The 20,710-nt window shown below is 44.4% G+C and overlaps 1 protein-coding gene across 1 annotated transcript in view; it reads left to right on the top strand.

Moving 5' to 3' along the window:
- Positions 1-20,710, top strand: part of DAAM1 (dishevelled associated activator of morphogenesis 1) — a 243,282-nt gene that overhangs the window by 192,526 nt on the left and 30,046 nt on the right. The window contains exons 16-17 of the mRNA XM_061612446.1: positions 6,738-6,841; positions 19,416-19,500. Of these exons, the coding sequence (XP_061468430.1) occupies positions 6,738-6,841; positions 19,416-19,500 (189 nt within the window). The remainder of the gene's footprint in view (positions 1-6,737; positions 6,842-19,415; positions 19,501-20,710) is intronic.

The raw sequence follows: 20,710 nt of genomic DNA, 5'->3' as shown, positions 1-20,710 counted from the left end.
GAAAATGCAATGAAGAGGTAACATTTGATTCTTTGAGGCCTATTCCCTGCATTCTGAAAACCTCCCCAGCTTCCTTTTCCACACAAGCATCGTGACCTGGCTCCAGACAACCTGAGTCATGGTTAACAAGCTCACTGTGAAGAGAACAGGGAGAGAGCTTCATAAAGATGGCAGCTCTCCAGCCTACAAGCCGTCAGGGTAGCCAGGCAGAAAGCGAGCCAGGCGACCCCTGCTGTGTGTTGGCCCCTTGCCTCTGATCTCACTGGGCTCTGTCCCAAATGATAGCCTGGTCCTCCTCCTCCTTCTGTCTTCTGGGAGGCACTCTCATTTCAGTTAGGCCATGCAAAATTGGATGCTATGTGCAACCTTGACAGGCTCTGCATAAAGTACCATGGAGTCCCTTTGAGAGGGCACTGCCAGGTTGCCTGGTGGTGGGCCTCACAAGTTGGATCCAGCTCTCTGCAACAACAGCATATAGCTAAACTATGGGATTCGTTGCCACGCGCTGTGGTGACAGCCGCCAATTTAAGATAGCTTTCACAGGGGATTAGGCAAATTGGCAAGGATAAGTCATAATGGCTGTATGCTACCTCCGTGATCAGAGACAGCATGCCTCTAAATTATCAGCTGGAGATAGCTTTTGCCTTCATGTCTTGCTTTTGGACTTTCCAGAGACATCTGGCAGACCACTGTGAAAAACAGGATGCTGGACTAGGGAGGACTGGTCTGAACCAGGAGGGCTTTTCTCATGTTCTTGACTCTTGTATCTGGCTAAAATCTCACGATAATGTCAATCCGCACTCTTCACACCTTGCAATAGCGCATGGCTTGTTAGAGAGGAAAACACTGAACTGCACCTTGACTGTAACATACAGACATATAAAATAAACCACATAGATGCTTTGAGCAACCCTATTTACACCTCTGTTTCAAATCTGCTGTTTTTGCACAAGAATTAAAGGGGTGGGTCAAGCTTCCTGCTCCCAGCAGGCACCAGGAACCACGGGAGTTGTCTGTCCATCTATCCAGATGGGTCAGAAGTTGGGTGTGTGGTCAAAGTCAGATAAAATGTGGGCAGATCAGAGGCAGATTTATAATCAAAAGTAGTCAGAGGTCAAGATCCAAGGCTGAATCGGGGGGGACGGGGACAGGGAAGAGCAGAACTGAGATAGTCATATTGAAGACCAGTGGCGGCTGGTGGCTCCATGTCAGTGGGGCAGTGAAATCCACTCCAGGTGTTAGCCCGAAAGTTCAAGGAGCTGTCCAAGGTGCTTCAAGCCACCGCTGACTGAAATGGTCACTGTTTGTGGTCCCAAGTTAGCAAAATGCTCTTGGGCATTTCACTGCTTAGGCACCATAGAAGGTTGCCTTATACTGAGTCAGACCATTGGTCCTAGCTCAGTACTGTCTGCACTGACCGGCAGAGGTTGTCTGAGATTTCAGGCAGGAGTCTCTCCCAGTAGTACCTGGAAATCCCAGAACTTTCTTCTATTTTGGCAAATATATTAGACACTTTGCCCTTAGAATTCACCAGGAATTAGTTGGCAATAGCAAATATTGGCAGTACATGATTCCAGTTCATTCATAGAATCATAGAATCATAGAGTTGGAAGGGGCCTTGTAGGCCATCGAGTCCAACCCCCTGCTCACAGCAGGAAATCCACAGCTAGAGCATCTCCCGCAGATAGCTGTCCAGCCTCTGCTTGAAGACATCCAGCGAAGGGGATCCCACCACCTCCCTAGGCAGTCGGTTCCATTGCCGAACTGCCCTTACTGTCAAGAAGTTCCTTCTAATGTCCAATCTGAATCTACGCTCCTGCAACTTAAAACCATTAGACCTAGTCCTACCCTCTGGGGCAGCAGAGAACAAATCTGTACCCTCCTCTATGTGACAGCCCTTCAGGTACTTAAAGAGTGCAATCATGTCACCCCTCAGCCTTCTCTTCACCAGACTGAACATGCCAAGTTCCTCCAACCTTTCCTCATAAGACTTGTTCTCCATACCGGCTATCATCCTCGTCGCCCTCTTCTGAACCCGCTCTAACTTGTCTATATCTTTCTTAAAATGAGGCGCCCAGAACTGAACGCAGTATTCCAGATGAGGCCTGACTAATGCAGAATATAGTGGGACTATTACTTCCCTCGACCTGGAAACTATAGCTCTGTTTATGCAGCCGAAAACCGCGTTTGCCTTTTTTGCCGCAGCATCACACTGCTGGGTCATGTTCAACTTGCGATCCACTACAATTCCAAGGTCCTTCTCACACGCACTACTGCTAAGCCGGGTATTTCCCATCCTGTACCCGTGCATTTTGTATTTGTGGCCTTAATTTCAGAATCCTGCATTTGTCTTTATTGAATGTCATTTTATTAATTTCAGCCCAATTTCCTAGTCTATCCAGGTCCCTTTGGATTTTATTCCTGTCTTCCATTGTGTTAGCTATCCCTCCCAGTTTCGTATCATTCCTTCTGTGTTATGTTCAGAGAAGCTGGGACTTGTTATTCTAAGATAACTCAGTAACTCATTTCAGTTTCTGGTTGCTTTGCCGGATGGTGGGCTTAGTTGTTGAAGTAAGAGGGCCCTAATTAATCTGGGGCTCTTGACTCATTTCTGTTTCTGGGTTGTATTCAATCAAGTCCTACTAACAGTAGTCCCATTGAGATTAATGAACCTAAATTAGTTGTGTCTATTATCTTCAGTAGGTCTACTCTGATTAGGACTTCCATTGAATACCCCCTTCTGTTTTCAGTGGATTGATGCAATATCTCGTGGCCATTCTCTTGTCTGCACAATAGTCTTCAGTGTTGTCAATTCTAGGTGAGATTGGCTCAAGATAGTGGGCATTTCTTAGGATACAGGAGCTATACAGTTGTTTTATAACTGTAGCTGCCTCCACCTTGTTCCACCGGAATGAAAGAAATCGTGTGGAAGGGGGCTGATAACAAGGCAACTTCCCACAGTAATGGTGCCACACACAAACATCACAGATCCTCCGTCGTGGCTACCAACCATATAGCTGGTCATTGTACATGATGCTGACCATTCTGCCATTGTAGGTGGAGCAGCAACCTCGCTGCCCTTGTAACGTAACACCCACCAGCATCCAGCTAAAACACTGTAAGATTCTGAATCGACCGCTACATCATAGCCTTGAGGCATCTCTCTTTGTGTTAACAAGCCCCTTGGAAGATGTAATAACTGCTTGTGCCCTCATTATGTGTGGGTTCCCGATTCTTTTGCCCTGGGTTAGGGCAAATGTGCATGGCTGATAGATTGAAACCGCATCGTCCTAACCAATGGCTTCCCTTGCCTGTTGCCTGACTCTGTTTCTGCATGTCTCTCCACTTTTTGGTACTTTTCCACTAATATCCGTTTACTTCATCCTGTCTCCTGGTCAGCGTTATAAGGACCGCAGCTGGTATTTCCCGATCGCTGTAGGGTTGTTGGCTTTTTGCTTAATTTTGTTTTGCAAAAAGAAAAGAAAAAACACCACTGGAGTTATATAAATATATCCTTCCCAACTGTACTTTGACTCTTCTCTTTTGTTTTGTGGTTGTTCCTTTTTTTTTTCTTTTTCTTTTTTTTGCTGTGACCACTGAACTGCACCCTTTTTTCCTGCCTATCCCACGCTTCTGCTCTGGCTATAGGACTTCTTTGTGAACGGTAACTCCAGACAGGTAAGTGTGCTTCTGCCAGAAATCTTTCCTTGAATGTGCAAGTTCTGATATATTCCCTTGAGCAATAAAATGCGGGACTCCCAAACTTATTTATTCCTCCAGTCAAAAGATTAGGTGATGCTAGTGGGGTCTGGTGTTTCTAATTATAAAGATCCTGGATCATGTTTTCATCTGGAAGTACAGGCGGGCCCCGCTTTAAGGCACTTTGCCTTTCGGCGTTCCGCTAATGCGGCGGCTTTCAATTAGGGAAAGTCCCCGCTTTAAGGCGCTTGTTCTGCTTTTGCAGCGGTTTTTGCTCGTCACGTGCCATTTTCGCGTCATTTTCGCCCAGCGTGCACCATTATCTTCAATGGGTTCCACTTTTCGGCGGTTTCCGCTTTTTGGCGGCAGTCTGGAACGGAACCTGCCATATAAACGGGGCCCGCCTGCAATATTAATGTAGCCTTGGGCCTATCTGTAGTGTACATTTAAAGCACTGTATTCAAACAGTCATGGCTTCCCACCAAGAATCCTGGGAAGGGTAGTTTGTGAAGGGCGCTTGAGAGTTGTTAAGAGATCTCTATTCCCCTCATAGAGCGACAATTCCCAGGATGGTTTAACAATCTATCCCAGCCTTTCCCCACCAGTGTGACTCCAGGTGTTGTTGGACCACAACTCCCATCAGCCTCAGCCAGCATTGCCAATGGTCAGGAAAGATGGGAATTGTGGTCCAACAACATCTGGAGGCATGCTGGTTGGGAAAGGCTGATCTATCCTCTTCCCAGGGACCCCTGGGAATTGTTGCTCTGTGAGAGGAATAGGATTATCACTGGGAGGAGGAAAAGACCAAAGTCAAAAAAGTCAGATGTTGGTATCTTTGCCTGAGTGGTGCACTCTGGCCACATCTACACCATACATTTAAAGCAGTATCATACCACTTTAGCAATCCCCCTCAAGAATCCTGGGGACTATAGTTTGTTAGGGTTGCTGAGAGGTGTTAGGAGAGCCTCTATTCCCCTCAGGGAGCTGTAATTCCCAGAGTTCCCTAGGAAAAGGGACTGATTGTTAAACTGCTCCGTGAAGGGAATTAAGGTCTCGTAACAACTCTTTGCCAACTGAGGTTCTCAGGATTCATTGGGGAAAGCCATGACTATTTAAAGTGCTTTAAATGTGTAGTGCAGATGGGACCCTTGTGTGTATATTCAGAACCAATGAGCCCATTATTAAAATGACTTCATTGGCTCAGAGCAGCAATAGCTGGAGCACAGCAGATATAAGCATTTTAGTCTGTCTGTCAGTAGAACCAGCACCATGAAGATTGGGCTCTTCCTTTTGCGTTCTTGGTTAATAGTGACTTATTCCTTGCCTCTGCTTGTCTAATCCTTACACGCTTATTTTGCACTCAGCCAATGCTGTGTCTTGTCACGGAGAGTCTGCAGATCACTCAAGCACTGAAAAGCGTGGGGGGGGGGAATGTAAAATGCATGCGTTTACTTTACTTTTTTGTATTCATCTACAAGATTTCTACTGCCCCCTATCTCACGCAGCGATCACAGGGCGGTTTCCAGTATTTGTGAATTTTTCGGTATGATGCCAAAGGTTCCAAGGTTGCTGTTGCTGCTATCGTTGTAATGGGTTGCTGTTGTATCAGAGAGTGCCTCTGGTATACGGAGTAAACCAGCCTCACACTTTTTATTGCTCAACTATTTTGGTTTTGTTTTAATGTGTTTTTAAAGACGTTTTAATATATTTTAATGTCTGTTTTTATGATGTTTTATAGTGTTTTTATTTATTTATTTTTTCAATTTTGATTTATATCCCACCCTTCCTCCCAGCAGGAGCCCATGGTTTTTGTTTGCCACCCTGGGCTCCTACTAGGAGGAAGGGTGGGATATAAATAATAATAATTAATAATAATAATAATTTCTTCCATGCCTACAGGTGAAGGTCTCGTTGGTTATTTTTGAATCAATGTGAAATTTGGTTCCTCTGTATCTATTTTGGGGGTTCTTAAGCATTGGTCCGTGGGCAGGCTTCAGGGGGTCCATGAACCAGGCACATTAAAAAATCCAATGCAATAAAATAAAATGTATGCAAAAAAAATGTGTGTATGTTTATGTGCATTTTTCTGGGGAGGGGGTCCATAGCTTTCATCAGGTTCTTAAAGGGGTCCATGACCAAAAAAGGTTAAGAACCCCTGATCTATGTGCTTGTTCCACCAAACTCTGTAGGCCTACTCTGGATTGGCACCAGCCCATCATTGCCTCATGGCTCTATACTTGAGCAGTGGTTCCATCCCCATAATCCTCTGGTGTAGGGTGCTATTACTGGACCTAGCTCACTGACAGAGCGCATGCTTTGCATCCCCAAGGCCCCAGGTTCAATCCCCGGCATTTTCAGGTAAGCCGGGAAAGCCCCCCACCCAGAAGCTGGACTAGATGGACCAATTTACTGACGTGGTATAACACAGATTTTATATGTCACTGTTCGCTTTTGAACATGAAGCATCTTTATATTGAGTCAGCATACTGGTCTCCTTAAAGCAGAATTGTCTGCTGTGACTGACAGCGGCTCTCCATAATCTCAGGCAGAGATCTTTCGGATCCCAGTTTAGCTGGAGATGCCAGGGGTTTGATCCTGGCACCTTCTGCATGCCCAGCACATGCCCTACCACTGAGCATACCTCTCAAAACACAGAATAGGGCTTTGAAACTCCTGAAAGTAGCTCTGCAGTATTCCCAGCTGCTAGGAAAATAGCTCCAAATAGAGTATCGTAATTTGTGTGTGCTAGGAAACCCTTTACATGATCCCCACTGTCCACACACTTGTGGGATCTTAAATCTTTCCATCTGGATAAATATTTATACACTTGTAACCAATACCTTCCCCTCCCCCTTCTTCCCCAAAAGAACATTCTGGTTTATGAAACAGCTGATTGTATTTCAGTTGTAGTCTCTGGGTTTTCCTCATTGGCTTCAGTAAGGCTTCTTGATTGATGCTTGGAATGCTGGCATGTTCTGGAAGTTCTGAAATGTCAATGTACATATCTGCTTATTAATGGATTCTTTTCATGCTTGTAGAAAGAAGACTCCCTTGATGACGCGCTCAGTTCCAGGCATAAAGTCAAGGAGCTTTCGGTTATAGATGGGCGGAGAGCTCAGAACTGCAATATTCTCCTCTCAAGGTATTGCTTTAATGCCTTTCCCTCTATGACCTCTGCCTGTTCAGGGCTAAGGTGAAGTCAAGCTTGCAAATATTTAAGGTTTTCTTTAGTTGGAACCATAATTGTATAAAAGAATGCAGCAGCTGCCCACAACTGCACATTTTGGAGCCCGCTAGTCCAAATATTCCTCTAATCCACCAAGGTATTGGGCACTTCAGAGTTGCTTCTTTGCATACAGTTTTAGTCCAAAAGTGACAGGAATTTATAAAAGCATATAATTTGCAACTTAGTAGTAGTAAATAATAATAATAATAATAATAATAATAATAATAATAATAATAATAATAATAGTTGGAAGGGGCCTATAAGGCCATCGAGTCCAACCCCCTGCTCAGTGCAGGAATCCAAATTAAAGCATACCCAACAGGTGGCTGTCCAGCTGCCTCTTGAATGCCTCCAGCAAGGGGAGAGCCCACCACCTCCCTAGGTCTTTGGTTCCATTCTTAACAGTTAGGAAATTTTTCCCAATGTTCAATTGAAATCTGGCTTCCTGTAACTTGAGCCAATCATCATCATCATGTTTCATTTGTGAAACTCTTCCCGTTAGACATCCTGAAGCAATTTGCCATGTAACAGAAACATATATAAAACAGTTAGATATATGAAACAATTAAAACAATGTATTTATTACATTTATACCCTGCCTTTCTTTTCATGATAGAAACCCAAGGCGGCTTACATATGGTTCCCATGCGGTCTCCCATCCAGGCACTGACCAAACCAGAGCCTCATGTGCCTTCAGACCATAGCCTGGGATTATATAATATAATTTTAAAAACCCAATTTATACACAGACAGAGAGAGTTTAGAACAACAGCACATATAAAATCAACTCAAATCCAACACAGGTACCAACTGGGATAAAGATCTCCAAGTAGAAGGCTTGTTGAAAGAGGAACATTTCTGAAGCTTGAAGGACAGAGGCCTGAATCGCAATAAAAATTATAGCAAGTAATATCAGATGTACAAGAGCGGATTCCCTATCCTATTACTAATTATAACCAGGCATGTACAATATTTCACGTTACCTTATCTTATAAATTCAGTCACCTGAATATCATTTGCTGGCAAGTAGGGAGGATGTTCTTGCACTCAGGTCCTGCTTGAGGGCTTCTCAGGGGCATCTGGTTGGCCACTGTGAGAACAGGATGCTGGACTAGATGGGCCACTGACCTGATCCAGCAGGGCTCTCCTGCCTCTCCTGCTAGTGCTGTCACGCTTCATACTGAGTCAGTCCTTTGGTCCATCTAGCTTAGTACTGTCTACACTGACTGGCAGTGGCTTTCCAAGGTTTCAGACAAGGGTCTCTCCCAGCCCTACCTGGAAAAGCCAGGGATTGAACCTGGGACCTTCTGCATGCAAGGCAGACGGTCTGCCACTGAGCTGATTCGTGAACTCTCATTTAACTCTGGTAACGTACTTTTAACCAGTGTTTTAGTGATAGGTTTGCCGCTTCTTGGTTATGAATGCAGTACTTTCCTCTTGCTACAGACACAGAAAGGATGCGGGTGGCATAGCAAATAGGGTGCTGGATCTATTTTCCACATTCAGCTATGAAGCTAACTGGGTGATCCTATCCCATTGGCTTCCTCTAAGCCTAGCCTACCTGACAGGGTTGTAGTGAGGACAACCTTGAGTTCCATATGCGCTTGTGGCAAATAAAATGATTCTGCAGTTATTTTGTCTAGGAGGGCTATGAGCCATATTTACAGTTTTTTACAGTTAAATACCATTTTACCACATTTCTCCTAGTACTAGTGAGCTGATTAAAGACTTCGGTATGCAAACAGCTCCTTAGTTATCCTAGACGTTTATAAAGCAAACCAGATATTGTCTGGCATGCAGTACAGAAAGGTTCTGTCTTGCTAAATATTTTATCTGTTTGTGCCTGGCTCTCTTGCTCTGGGAAAAATGATTGCATAGTGAGGTCATATTAAATTTCGTCTTGTGCTAGCAAATATTTTTGCGATACCATTCCCCCCCCTCCCCGGCCCTTCCTGCAAGCACAGCGTGGCCATATATGGCTTTTGCATTTGGGGCCTACATTTAAATTGTGCTAAAGGAGCCTAGATATACCTGTTTCTTGCACTCAGGACAGGTGTGCTTCCATAAGCCTTCCTTTCCTGCTGGGTTTCATTAGGAAGCCGTGGGATGGGATGGGCGAGACTGATATAGGAACATAGGAAACTGCCTTATACCAGATCACACCATTGGTCCATCTAGTTCAGTTCTGTCTACACTGACTGGCAGCAGCTCTCCAGGGGTTTAGACCAGAGGACAGTTCCCATTCTTGCCTGGAGGTGCCTGGAGTTGAACCTGGTACCTTCTGCATGCAAGCTAGAGGCTCCACCACTGAGCTATGGCCCTTCCCCTAATCAGTGGAGAATCTGTCTACATTTCAACTTCAATCTGTGCCTTGCAGATTCCTCTACCTCTTCCTCTTTCCATCTCCCTCTCTTAGATCATTCCTTCCCACTGTCAAAAGCTGGCACAAATGCAACCCACTTCTGTGCATCTCTGCAGAAGCATTTCCAGGGTGAAAGAGTCCTGGGCTTATGGGTCAGCTGTGCAGAATTGCACTTGGTTCTCCCTTCTTCCTCCTCTCTGCCCCCCCCAACCTAATAATAATAATAATAATAGCTTAGCACCCAGGCAGGATTAACAAGGCACTTTTTAATTTTCTTCCACCACCTAGCAGGTACTGAGCATCATGATTACAGGGTCCTACTTGCCTATTCCTTCATCACACGTATTCAAATAGGCCGTGCTAGGAAGGGTTACAGAGCTGGGTTCGCCTTGTAGTAGCTACGGAAATAGCTGGTGGGGTGGGGGTCTTAGGGAGGGAATGTTCTTCTCCCCCGCCCACGTTTTCAGAACAACATACTGTTTATTCCACAAGGGAATAAGATATGAGAAGTAATTGTAATAAATGCTTTTTAAAATGCATTGCTCCTTTGGAAATGGATATGCCCGAGAGCTGACTGTCAAATCTTTGTGTGATTTTTGCTCCTCCCCTTTTTCCAGAACATGAAATCACACCCAGGAAAATGGCTTGGCTGCTTTCCCCTTGGGTAGCGTTAGGTTCTAAGTCTTGGGGGCTCGGATAGATCCATCCTTGGAGCGAACGTATAATGACTGCTTGTGCTTTGATCTTCCTTCGAGGGAAGAGCTCAGAATGGCTTGTATTGCGTTCCTGGGCTGCCACCTGCCCAGGGCCAAACAGAGTACAGCCCTGTCACTCACATTGTTTGCACATCCTGAATGGAAGAGGTGCTCTGGGAGTAGGGTTGCCAGGTTCAATCCCTGATCCTGATCCTGAATCTTTAGGAGAAAAGAAAGTCAGCCAAGTCCAGGTGTTCTTGCAACCCTATAACGGGAAAAACCACAAGGTGGAATTCTCCCTTCCCCCTGCACAACTTTTAAATACAGAAGACCTCTTGGAGGCTGGGCCTGGCAACCAAGAGGTCTTCTGTATCTTTAAAAGTTGTGCAGGGGGAAGGGAGAATTCTACCTTTTAGTTTTTCCCATTACAGCGTTGCAAGAACACCTGCACTTGGCTGACTTTCTCTTCTCCTAAATATACAGGATCAGTCTCAGGGATTGAACCTAGCAACCCTATCTGGGAGCCATCTTGCCTCTCCAGTCATCCCCTCCTCTTCCTTCCCCCCCCCGAGACTGAGAATCTTGATGTCTTTATACTCTCCTTCTAGTTAGTGAGGAGTTGGGCTGGGCTTTCTTATATAGGAACTTAGGAAGCTGTCTTATGTGGCAGCAGCTCCACAGAATTTCCTGCAGATACCATCCTGTTCCACATGTTGTCAGAACTGGGCCTTTCGTGTGATGGCACCTATCCTTTGGAACTCCCTCCCATTGCATATCAGACAGGCGCCTTCTCCATTGTCTTTTCAGCACCTGCTAAAGACGTTGCTCTTCCAACAAGCCTTCTAAAATTCGTTGTCCCAGGTGGTACCTATCTTGGAACACAATTGGTTTTATGTTTTCAGCTGTTTTTTATATTTATAATAGTTGTAACTGTTTTCATATAGGCAACTGCTTTATAAATGTTATTATACTGTAAATTGTTTTGGGATGCCTCATGGGAAGCAATTCATAAATGAAAACTAACATTATCATTATTGTAGACGGGGTTCCCCCCCCCTCCCCAGAGAGCCAGTGTGGCGTAGTGGTTAGAGTGTTGGACTACGACCTGGGAGACCCGGGTTCGAATCCCCACACAGCCATGAAGCTCACAGGGTGACCTTGGGCCAGTCACTGCCTCTCAGCCTCAGAGAAAGTCAATGGTAAACCACCTCTGAATACTGCTTACCATGAAAACCCTGTTCATAGGGTCGCCATAAGTTGGGGTTGACTTGAAGGCAGTCCATTCCCATTCCCCTCCCCCCGCCACCCATCCCTTCCTGGAGATGCCAGGAACTGATCCTGGGGCCTTCTGCATGCAAGGCAGATGCTCTATGGATGAGCCATAGCTCATCTCCTTTGGGTCTGCTTTCCATCCCCTAATGGCAAAGGTGACAGCACATGGCCTTTAAGAAGGGATGTTGGGGCTCTGTGCTCACCATACTACAGCACGGCAGTTAAGGAGTTCAGGCAGCTCCTGCCTGCTTGCTTGCTTTCAGATATGATTCTTTCCAGACCCCTGGACTGAATCCCACAGATTTTAAAGCTGTCCCAGCAACTCTGTTTTCTCTGGTTAGCTCATAAGTTATTGTCTGGAGGAGCAGCTGCCACTGTTAAAGGAACATAAGACAAGCTCTGCTGGATCAGGCCAGTGGCCCATCTAGTGCAGCATCCTGTTCCCACAGTGGCCAAGCAGAGGCCAGTGTTTTGCAAGCTGTCTGTCAAACTCCTCTCTAGAATGACTAGTTCAGCTGAGGGAGGAGGAGGAGGGTCCTCCCCTCCCCCCAGAAAACCCCTGTGTTCCTTCACTTTGGTGTCTGGTTGTGCACCCCCCTTCTATCCATCAATCCTTGCAAGCTGTCACATCCCATTGAAAAATTCAGGGTTTAAGTCCTTGACAGCCAACACTGTGACCTAGCTCCACCCTTGGACTGTCTGCACTCAGCAGCTGTTGCCAACAAAGATAATTATTGTGGGTCTCTCTCTCTCTCTCTCGGTAGTCTTATAGCTTTTTGCTGGCCTCTTTCCCATCATACTGTCAGAAAAAGAGGCTGTTCCATTTTGGCACTGGGAGATGTCTCACCCCCCACCCCCCGAATACATTCAAAAAGTCTCTAAGGGCATGTTTTTATTTCATTTTCATTTTTCCAAGACCTAGAGAGATGGTGTTGAACATATTGTATACTTGTAAGCCACATGAGAGCAGAGGTGCAGTCGTGCAGGGTCTCTGGGGGTCCTTAGACCCTTTACCTTTTGGGGAGCAGGGTCCCAGCAGGATCCCTATGTCTCCAGCATCCTACAAGCCTATCAGCATGAAAGGAGAGTGTGTTAGCCACTGTGAAGAATCTTCTAACATGCTTCCTTGTCCTTTCCTGATTATTGGAGCCAATCAGAGTGAAAGGAGGCGAGTCAAAGACTGAGGAGACTCTTCTCACTGCTAACATTCTCCTTTTTCATGCTTATTGATTCCTAGGCATTAACAAGGATTTCATTCTTTGGATTAATTAATACGGAGTACAAAAAACCCCACATACATTGGGGGGGAGATATGGGCCATTTAGATGTCCTTCTTTGTACTATCGGAATTGCTTTTTAAGATGCTTCTAAAGCTTTTTTTAAAAAAAGATGCTTTTTTAAATAGGTTTTTAAAGATGTCCTGTTTTGAAGTATTTTGTTTTTAAGATGTTTCAGAGTTTTTTTAGTGTTTTTGTTTGCCGCCCTGGGCTCATTCTGGATGGAAGGATGGGATAGAAATTTAATCAATCAATCAATAAATAAATAAAATTCTCAACCCCACAGCAAAAAAGCAAGGGGGGGGCATAGTTGCGATTAACATGAAGGGACCCTCCACTTCTGAATTTACCACTGCACTGCTGCATGAGAGTGTTGCTGACATTGAGCTGATGATTCCCTTCCTAGTCCACATGGTAGGCAAGCACCAGGGACATCTGGAAAAAGACATACAAAACCTCTTGCAAAATATACGGTTCCCTAACTAGTCCTTTTTGTGCCCGAGGCTGGCTCTGAATTCTACATAAACACATGAAATTGTATTAAATGTACCGCCAAGGCGAATGTTGCGTCAGCTAAAGGATTTCTCCTTCCACAACGGAAAGTACTCCCCATCTCCTCCCTCCATGCACCCCCTAAATCTGTTATGGTGGTTCCCCCAACTCTCTGGGGCAGATTTGGGGCAGAGGGAGAAGATGGGGGGGGGAAGTCCCATTGCACTAGCGGAGATTCTTGCATTCGATCTAAGACTTCTACAAATTTTAAATCTGGGGGATGATGTGTAAGAGGTACAGAGGTTGCAATGGGAAGGAAGCAGAAAATTTAGAAGTGCAGGGTCCCTTCATGATTATCACAGCCCTTCCCCTCCCTTTTTTGCTGCTGGGTTGAGAATGAGATCCTTCTTCATGCCCTCTCCCACAACAACAGATGTCCCTACGAGCCAATAAGCATGAAAGGGGAGATTGTTAGCTACTGAAAAGAGTCTTCTTTCATTCTGATTGGCTCCAATCAGCAGGAGAGGATAAGGAAGCAGGCTAGAAGACTCTTCTCAGTGGCTAACATGCTCTCCTTTCATGCTGATTGGCTTGTAGGATGCTAGAAGCATAGGCACCCTGCTGAGACCTGGCTCCAAAAAAAGTAAGGGGTTTAAGACTCCCTGAGGATGACTACACTCATGGAAGGAAGATAGCAACAAAACAGCTGTTATTCAAAAATTTCAATATGTAGGTCAGTAGTCTTCTCCAACCTGGTGGACTTCCAGTTCCCATCAGCCCCAGCCAGCATGTCCAATGGTCAGGGATAATGGGAGTTGGTAGTCTTGCAGTGTCTGGAGAATACCAGGTTAGAGAAAGGCTGGTTTTATTTATTTGTTTATTTTTAAGATTTATTACCCACCCTTCACCATGAGGTTCTGGGGTGGGTTATAGCAAATAGAAAATACAGTTTTAAAACAGATAAAAACCACAACAATTTTAAAACACATAAACCTGTTCCAAAATGGAGCAGAGCAATATGAATTCAGCAAAGCAGAAGGGTCACAAAGACCAAAATTCCTTTACTGTCAAAGGACAAGGTTTACAGTCACTGACAGAACACAATACCTGAACGTGGCTCGTCCAAGAATATTAAAAGGAGAAATCATACCCACCCCCACTAAAAAGTGAGCACTAAAAGGGCAAAACAGAAACCACGCACTACCCTCCTAATAAACAATCAAAGGCCTAAAAGCAAACAGTGATGGTGCCAGGTGTACTTCCACAAATGGGGAGCCACCATGGAGAAGGCCCGTTCCCATGCTGCCACCCTCTGCACCTCCCTCGGAGGAGTTACATGGAGAAAGGCCCCTGAAGATGAGCACAATGTCCAGGGTGATTCATGTAGGGAGAGTTACTGGGGGTCCTGAGCCGAATAACACTTAATATGTCAAACCCAGCTCTTACGATTGAGCTCTGAAACTAATTGGTAGCCAGTGCAGTTGTGCCAGAATTTGTTGTATGTTCAGGTTGCCTTCCTTATATGCTCACATCTTTCCATCCAAAAGATTTTGTCATTGTCTCACAACAAAATCTAATGCTCTTTTGTTTATTTAACACGCATCATGCTCCATATTTCTTTCAGATTTTGGTATTTGATGCTGAATTCTGGAGTGCTTTGATGAACATGTTGCCACTGTGTTCCTGATTATTCACATTAATGTTTTAGCTTTAAAACCAATTCAAAAGACCAATTGTGAAAGAGGGTGTCTTATTGCAGACTTGAGTGAGCATGTTGCCCCATTCCCGGGTTTCCGCGTACCGCAAACGTTCCCTCTCAGCAACAGGTTGAAAACCTGGGCCCTGCTGACCTCCTTGATTAGGGGATGAGATTAGGCTAAGTGGTAGAGCATCTGCCTTGCATGCAGAAGGTCCCAGCTCCAACCCCAAGCAGGGATCTAAGATCATCTGCCTCTGGTCTCCTCTGCGTGCCTGGAGTGAAAGATGTTAGATTGACAGGCATGCCGGAGAGAGCTTTTTCAGCTGTGGCCCCCAAGCTTTGGAATACTCTACCCCAAGAAGTTCGCTCTGCTCCCTCCCTGTTGGTTTTCCGGAGACTTCTGAAAACAATGTTCTTCCGGAGAGCCTTTGGGAGGGATTGAAGGTAGAGCCTGGCACTGATTTTATGCCTTCTACATTACATTTTACTTTTGTAGTCCCTTTAGTACCAATCCCTATATATATGTATATATGTTTGTATATATATATATATAGTTTGTTGTTGTTATGTGCCTTCAAGTCGATTACGACTTATGGCGACCCTATGAATCAGCGACCTCCAAGAGCATCTGTCATGAACCACCCTGCTCAGATCTTGTAAGTTCAGCTCTGTGGCTTCCTTTATGGAATCAATCCATCTCTTGTTTGGCCTGCCTCTTTTTCTACTCCCTGCTGTTTTTCCCAGCATTATTGTCTTTTCTAGTGAATCATGTCTTCTCATGATGTGTCCAAAGTAGGATAACCTCAGTTTCATCATTTTAGCTTCTAGTGACAGTTCTGGTTTAATTTGTTCTAACACCCAGTTATTTGTCTTTTTCACGGTCCATGGTATGCGCAAAGCTCTCATCCAGCACCACATTTCAAATGAGTTGATTTCCTCTTATCCGCCTTTTTCACTGTCCAACTTTCACATCCATACATAGAGATCGGGAATACCATGGTCTGAATGATCCTGACTTTAGTGTTCAGTGATACATCTTTGCATTTGAGGACCTTTTCCAGTTCTGTCACAGCTGCCCTACCCAGTCCTAACCTTCTTCTGATTTCTTGACCATTGTCTCCATTTTGGTTAATGACTGTGCCGAGGTATTGATAATCCTTGACAAGTTCAATGTCCTCATTGTCAACTGTAAAGTTACATAAATCTTCTGTTGTCATTACTTTAGTCTTCTTGACGTTCAGCTGTAGTCCTGCTTTTGTGCTTTCCTCTTTAACTTTCATCAGCATTCGTTTCAAATCATTACTGGTTTCTGCTAAGAGTATGGTATCGTCTGCATATCTTAAATTATTGATCTTTCTCTCTCCAATTTTCACACCTCATTCATCTTGGTCCAATCCCACTTTCCATATGATATGTTCTGCGTACAGATTAAACAAATAGGATGATAAAAAACAACCCTGTCTCACACCCTTTCTGATGGGGAACCAATCGGTTTCTCCATATTCTGTCCTTACAGTAGCCTTTTAAAAAGAAGATTAGACAAATTCATGGAGGACAGGGCTATCAGTGGCTACTAGCCATGATGGCTGTGCTCTGCCTCCCTAGTCAGAGGCAGCATGCTTCTGAAAACCAGTTGCCGGAAGCCTCAGGAGGGGAGAGTGTTCCTGCACTCGGGTCCTGCTTGCGGGCTTCCCCCAGGCACCTGGTTGGCCACTGTGAGAACAGGATGCTGGACTAGATGGGCCACTGGCCTGATCCAGCAGGCTGTTCTTATGTCCAGAGTATAGGTTGCAAATCAGGACAATCAGATGCTGTGGCACCCCCATTTCTTTTAAAGCATTCCATAGTTTTTCATGATCTATACAGTCAAAGGCTTTGCTGTAGTCTATAAAGCACAGGGTGATTTTCTTCTGAAATTCCTTGTTCCGTTCCATTACCCAACGTATGTTTGCGATATGATCTCTGGTGCCTCTTCCCTTTCTAAATCCAGCTTGGATGTCTGGCATTTCTCGCTCCATATACGGTAGGAGCCCTTGTTGTAGAATCTTGAGCATTACTTTACTTGCATGGGATATTAAGGCAATAGTTCGGTAATTACTGCATTCTCTGGGATTTCCTTTCTTTGGAAGTGGGATATATATTGAACGCTTCCAGTCTGTGGGCCATTGTTTAGTTTAACATATTTCTTGACAAATTTTTGTCAAAATTTGGACAGATTCAGTTGCTTGTAGCAACTCTATTGGTATGCCGTCTATTCCTGGTGATTGGTTTCTTCCAAGAATTTTAAGAGCAGCTTTCACCTCACATTCTAAAATTTCTGGTTCTTCATCATATGGTTCCTCCGTGAATGAATCTGTCATCCTGTCATCTCTTTTATAGAGTTCTTCAGTGTATTGCTTCCATCTTCCTTTTATTTCATCTCAGTCAGTCAGTGTGTTCCCCTGTTGATTATTCAACATCCCTACTTGTGGTTTAAATTTCCTGTTCATTTCTCAAATCTTTTGGAATAGGGCTCTTGTTCTTCCCATTTTGTTGTCCTTTTCTATTTCTATACAATAACTATTGTAATAGGTTTTTTTGTCCCTACGTACTAATCGTTGTATAGTTGCATTTAGGGTTCTGACCGTGTTTCTATCTCCTTTTGCTTTTGCTTTCCTTCTCTCTTTAACCATTTTAAGAGTTTCTTCAGTCATCCATTGAGGTCTTTCTCTCTTTTTAACAAGAGGTATTGTCTTTTTGCATTCTTCCCTGATAACTTCTCTGACTTTATTCCATAGTTCTTCTGGTTCTCTGTTAACTAAGTTTAAAGCCTCAAACCTGTTCCTTATTTGATCTTTATATGCTTCTGGGATGTTATTTAAATTGTATTTTGGCATTATGACTGCTTTGTTGGTCTTCTTTAGCTTTACTCTGATTTTCGATACGATCAGTTCATGATCTGTACCACAGTCTGCTCCTGGTCTTGTTTTTGCAGAAAGTATGGAACTTCTCCATCTTCTGTTTCCAGTTATATAATGAATTTGATTCCTATATTGACCATCTGGTGATGTCCACGTGTACAGTCGTCTTTTTGGTTGCTCAAAAAGTGTGTTGGCAAGAAACAAATCATTGGCTTCACAGAATTCAATAAGTCTTTCTCCTGCTTCATTTCTGTCTCCTAGGCCCCATTTCCCCATAATTCCTAATTCTTCTCTGTTCCCTACTTTTGCATTCCAGTCTCCCATGATTATCATCATATCTTGTTTTGGTGTGTGATCAATTTCCTCCTGTACTTCTGCGTAAAATCTCTCCAATTCTTCTTCTTTTGTGTTTGATGTTGGAGCGTAGACTTGGATGATGGTTATGTTAATAGGTTTCCGGTTTAATCTCATTGATATCACTCTCTCAGACCTAGCTCCTAATTGCTTTTGCTACATCACTTCTCATTATTAAAGCAACCCTGTTTCTTCTTGATTTCTCATTTCCTTCATAAAATATTTTCCTTCATAAAATATTTTGTAGTTGCCTGATTGAAAATGTCCCATTCCTGTCCATTTTAATTCACTCACGCCAAGTATTGTAATGTTGATACGCTCCATTTCTTGCTTGACAATTTCTAACTTTCCCTGGTTCATGCTTCTCACATTCCATGTTCCTATTGTGTGCATCGTACAACTCCGGACTCTCCTTTCGCATCTGTGCCCATCAGCCTCTGGGTTTCCTTTCGGCTTTGACCCAGCTGCGTCATTAGTCACAGTTACTTGTACTTGTCCTTTGTTCTTACCCCGTAGGTTGGTGAGTGCCTTCTGACCTGGGGGGTCTCATCTTCCAGCACTATCTCGTGTTGCATTTTGGATACTCTGTTCATAGGGTTTTCGTGGTAAGAGGTATTCAGAGGTGGTTTACCATTGCCTTCCTCTGAGTATGGATGCATCTTAGTCTGGTGTCTCAGCTTTGACCATTCCGCCTTAGGTGCTCCTGCTAGGAGTGTAGCCTCTAGGTCTAGACTCCTGACGGCATTGCTGTCAGCTTCTTCAACACTCTCAAACCCCCTCACCACGTTAAGGTGTGCATCCTAAAGGGGGTATATATATAGTATTTAAATTTATGTTAATATTTTTGTGATTTTACTGTTTACAATTTCATTATGTACAAGTTTGATTTTATTTTTGTAAGCCACCCTGAGTGCCCTATGATAGGGTAGAAGGGCAGGATAGAAATATTTTAAATAAATCAATAAATAAAAATCTCCAGTTAGTGCTGGGAGAAACCATTGTCTGAAGCCCTGGAGAGCCACTGCCGGACATTGTTGACCATACGGAGGACACAGAATATTGTTGTTGTTGTAGTTAGTTAGTTGTTTGCTACCTGAAGGTCGTCAATTTACTTACAACACTGTGAAAAACAAAAACAAATGCATCATTCCCTTAAAAAAACCCTCCCAAAAAATTGGCAACATCACCCATCCCCAATCAGCCAGAGCTTCAGGCATGGGGACATTCCCAGATCCTGGAGATGGAACCTGAGACTTTCTGCATGCAAAGCAGATGCGCTGCCCACTGAGTGATCTGTTCTTCCCCTAAAGCTTCCTGTATTGTACAGTGACTGGCCTTGTCTGCGACCGAGGGCAGGAACCGGGCCGTAGGGTTCTGGACCCTTGCCTGGCCTGTCTGCCGCATGAACATAACAGGATGTTCTGTTGTTACTTTTCCAGGCTAAAATTGTCAAATGATGAAATTAAACGTGCAATTTTAACAATGGATGAACAAGAGGACCTGCCAAAAGATATGCTTGAACAGGTGAGTATGACTGATGGGTGGTTGGAGTCACTTAAGAGAGCTGTGATTTTTTAAAATGATTTTTTTTTTAATGTAGGCAGTCTTAAAAAAAGAAAAAGCTGAGAAACCTTGTGAGTCCTACTGCTCCAAGGGTCCTGATTGCCTTACCCCCCCCTTCATTCCCTGCACAGTTGTTACTCCATGCCGTTGACCCAATCCTTCCTCCCCTCCCCATTTTTAATTTTAAAAATTAAAAATCTAAATACTTCAAAGCCCTCCAATTATGTATCTGGAAGTCATGAGAATTCTTGTGCAAAAGGACAGCTGTTTGTAAGTTACCCACTTCTCAAGCATGGCTGTTCTAAAGGAATGAGGGGTGGGGTAGCCTCTTCTTGTTAGGTATGAATGCCCCCCCCTCCTGCTTGCTGTAAGCCAGTCCATAGCTAGAGACCGGGCCCAGGTTGGGGTGATTCTCATGGCCTTATAGGCCCCTTCCCGCTCTACTATTCTGTGATTCTAACAGGTAGTGTTGACCACCAACTTGGATAGCTTTAGAAGAGAATTTAGAACAAAAGAAGGACATAAGAAGAGCCTGCTGGATCGGGCCAGTAGTGGCCCATCTCATCCAGCATCCTGTTCTCACAGTGACCAACCAGTTGCCCATGGGAAGCCCGCAAGCAGGACCTGAGCATAAGAGTACTCTCCCCTTTCCAGCAACTGATATTCAGAAGCATACTGCCTCCGACTACGGAGGGAGAACATAGTCATCATGTCTAGTAGCCATCTATAGCCTTCTCCTCCATGAATTTGTCTAATCCCCTTTTAAAGCCATCCGAGTTGGTGGCTGTCGCTGCCTCTTGTGGGAGCAAATTCCATAGTTTAACTCTGTGTGGTGTGAAGAAGCACTTACTTTTGTCTAGACAAATTCATGAAAGATAAGGCTGTCAGTGACTATTAGTCATAATGGCTATGTTCCCTCTCCACTGTTAGAGGCCGTGTGCTTCTGAAGGACCTGCATTGGATTCCTGCATTGAGCAAGGGGTTGGTCTTGATGGCCTTACAGGCCCCTTCCAACTCTACTATGCTATGATTCTATGAGCACCAGTTGCTGAGAATCACAAATGGGGAGAGTGCTGCTTTCTGGGTTCCCATTGGGGCCTCTGGTTGGCCACTGTGAGAACAAGATGCTGGACTAGATGGGCTGCTGGCCTGATCCAGCAGCCAGGCTCTT

This window comes from Rhineura floridana, chromosome 2 (assembly GCF_030035675.1).
Source record: "Rhineura floridana isolate rRhiFlo1 chromosome 2, rRhiFlo1.hap2, whole genome shotgun sequence".
Taxonomy (NCBI): Eukaryota; Metazoa; Chordata; class Lepidosauria; order Squamata; family Rhineuridae; genus Rhineura; species Rhineura floridana.
Note: the sequence above shows the minus strand (reverse complement) of the source record. Positions and strands in the feature narration are given on the sequence as shown.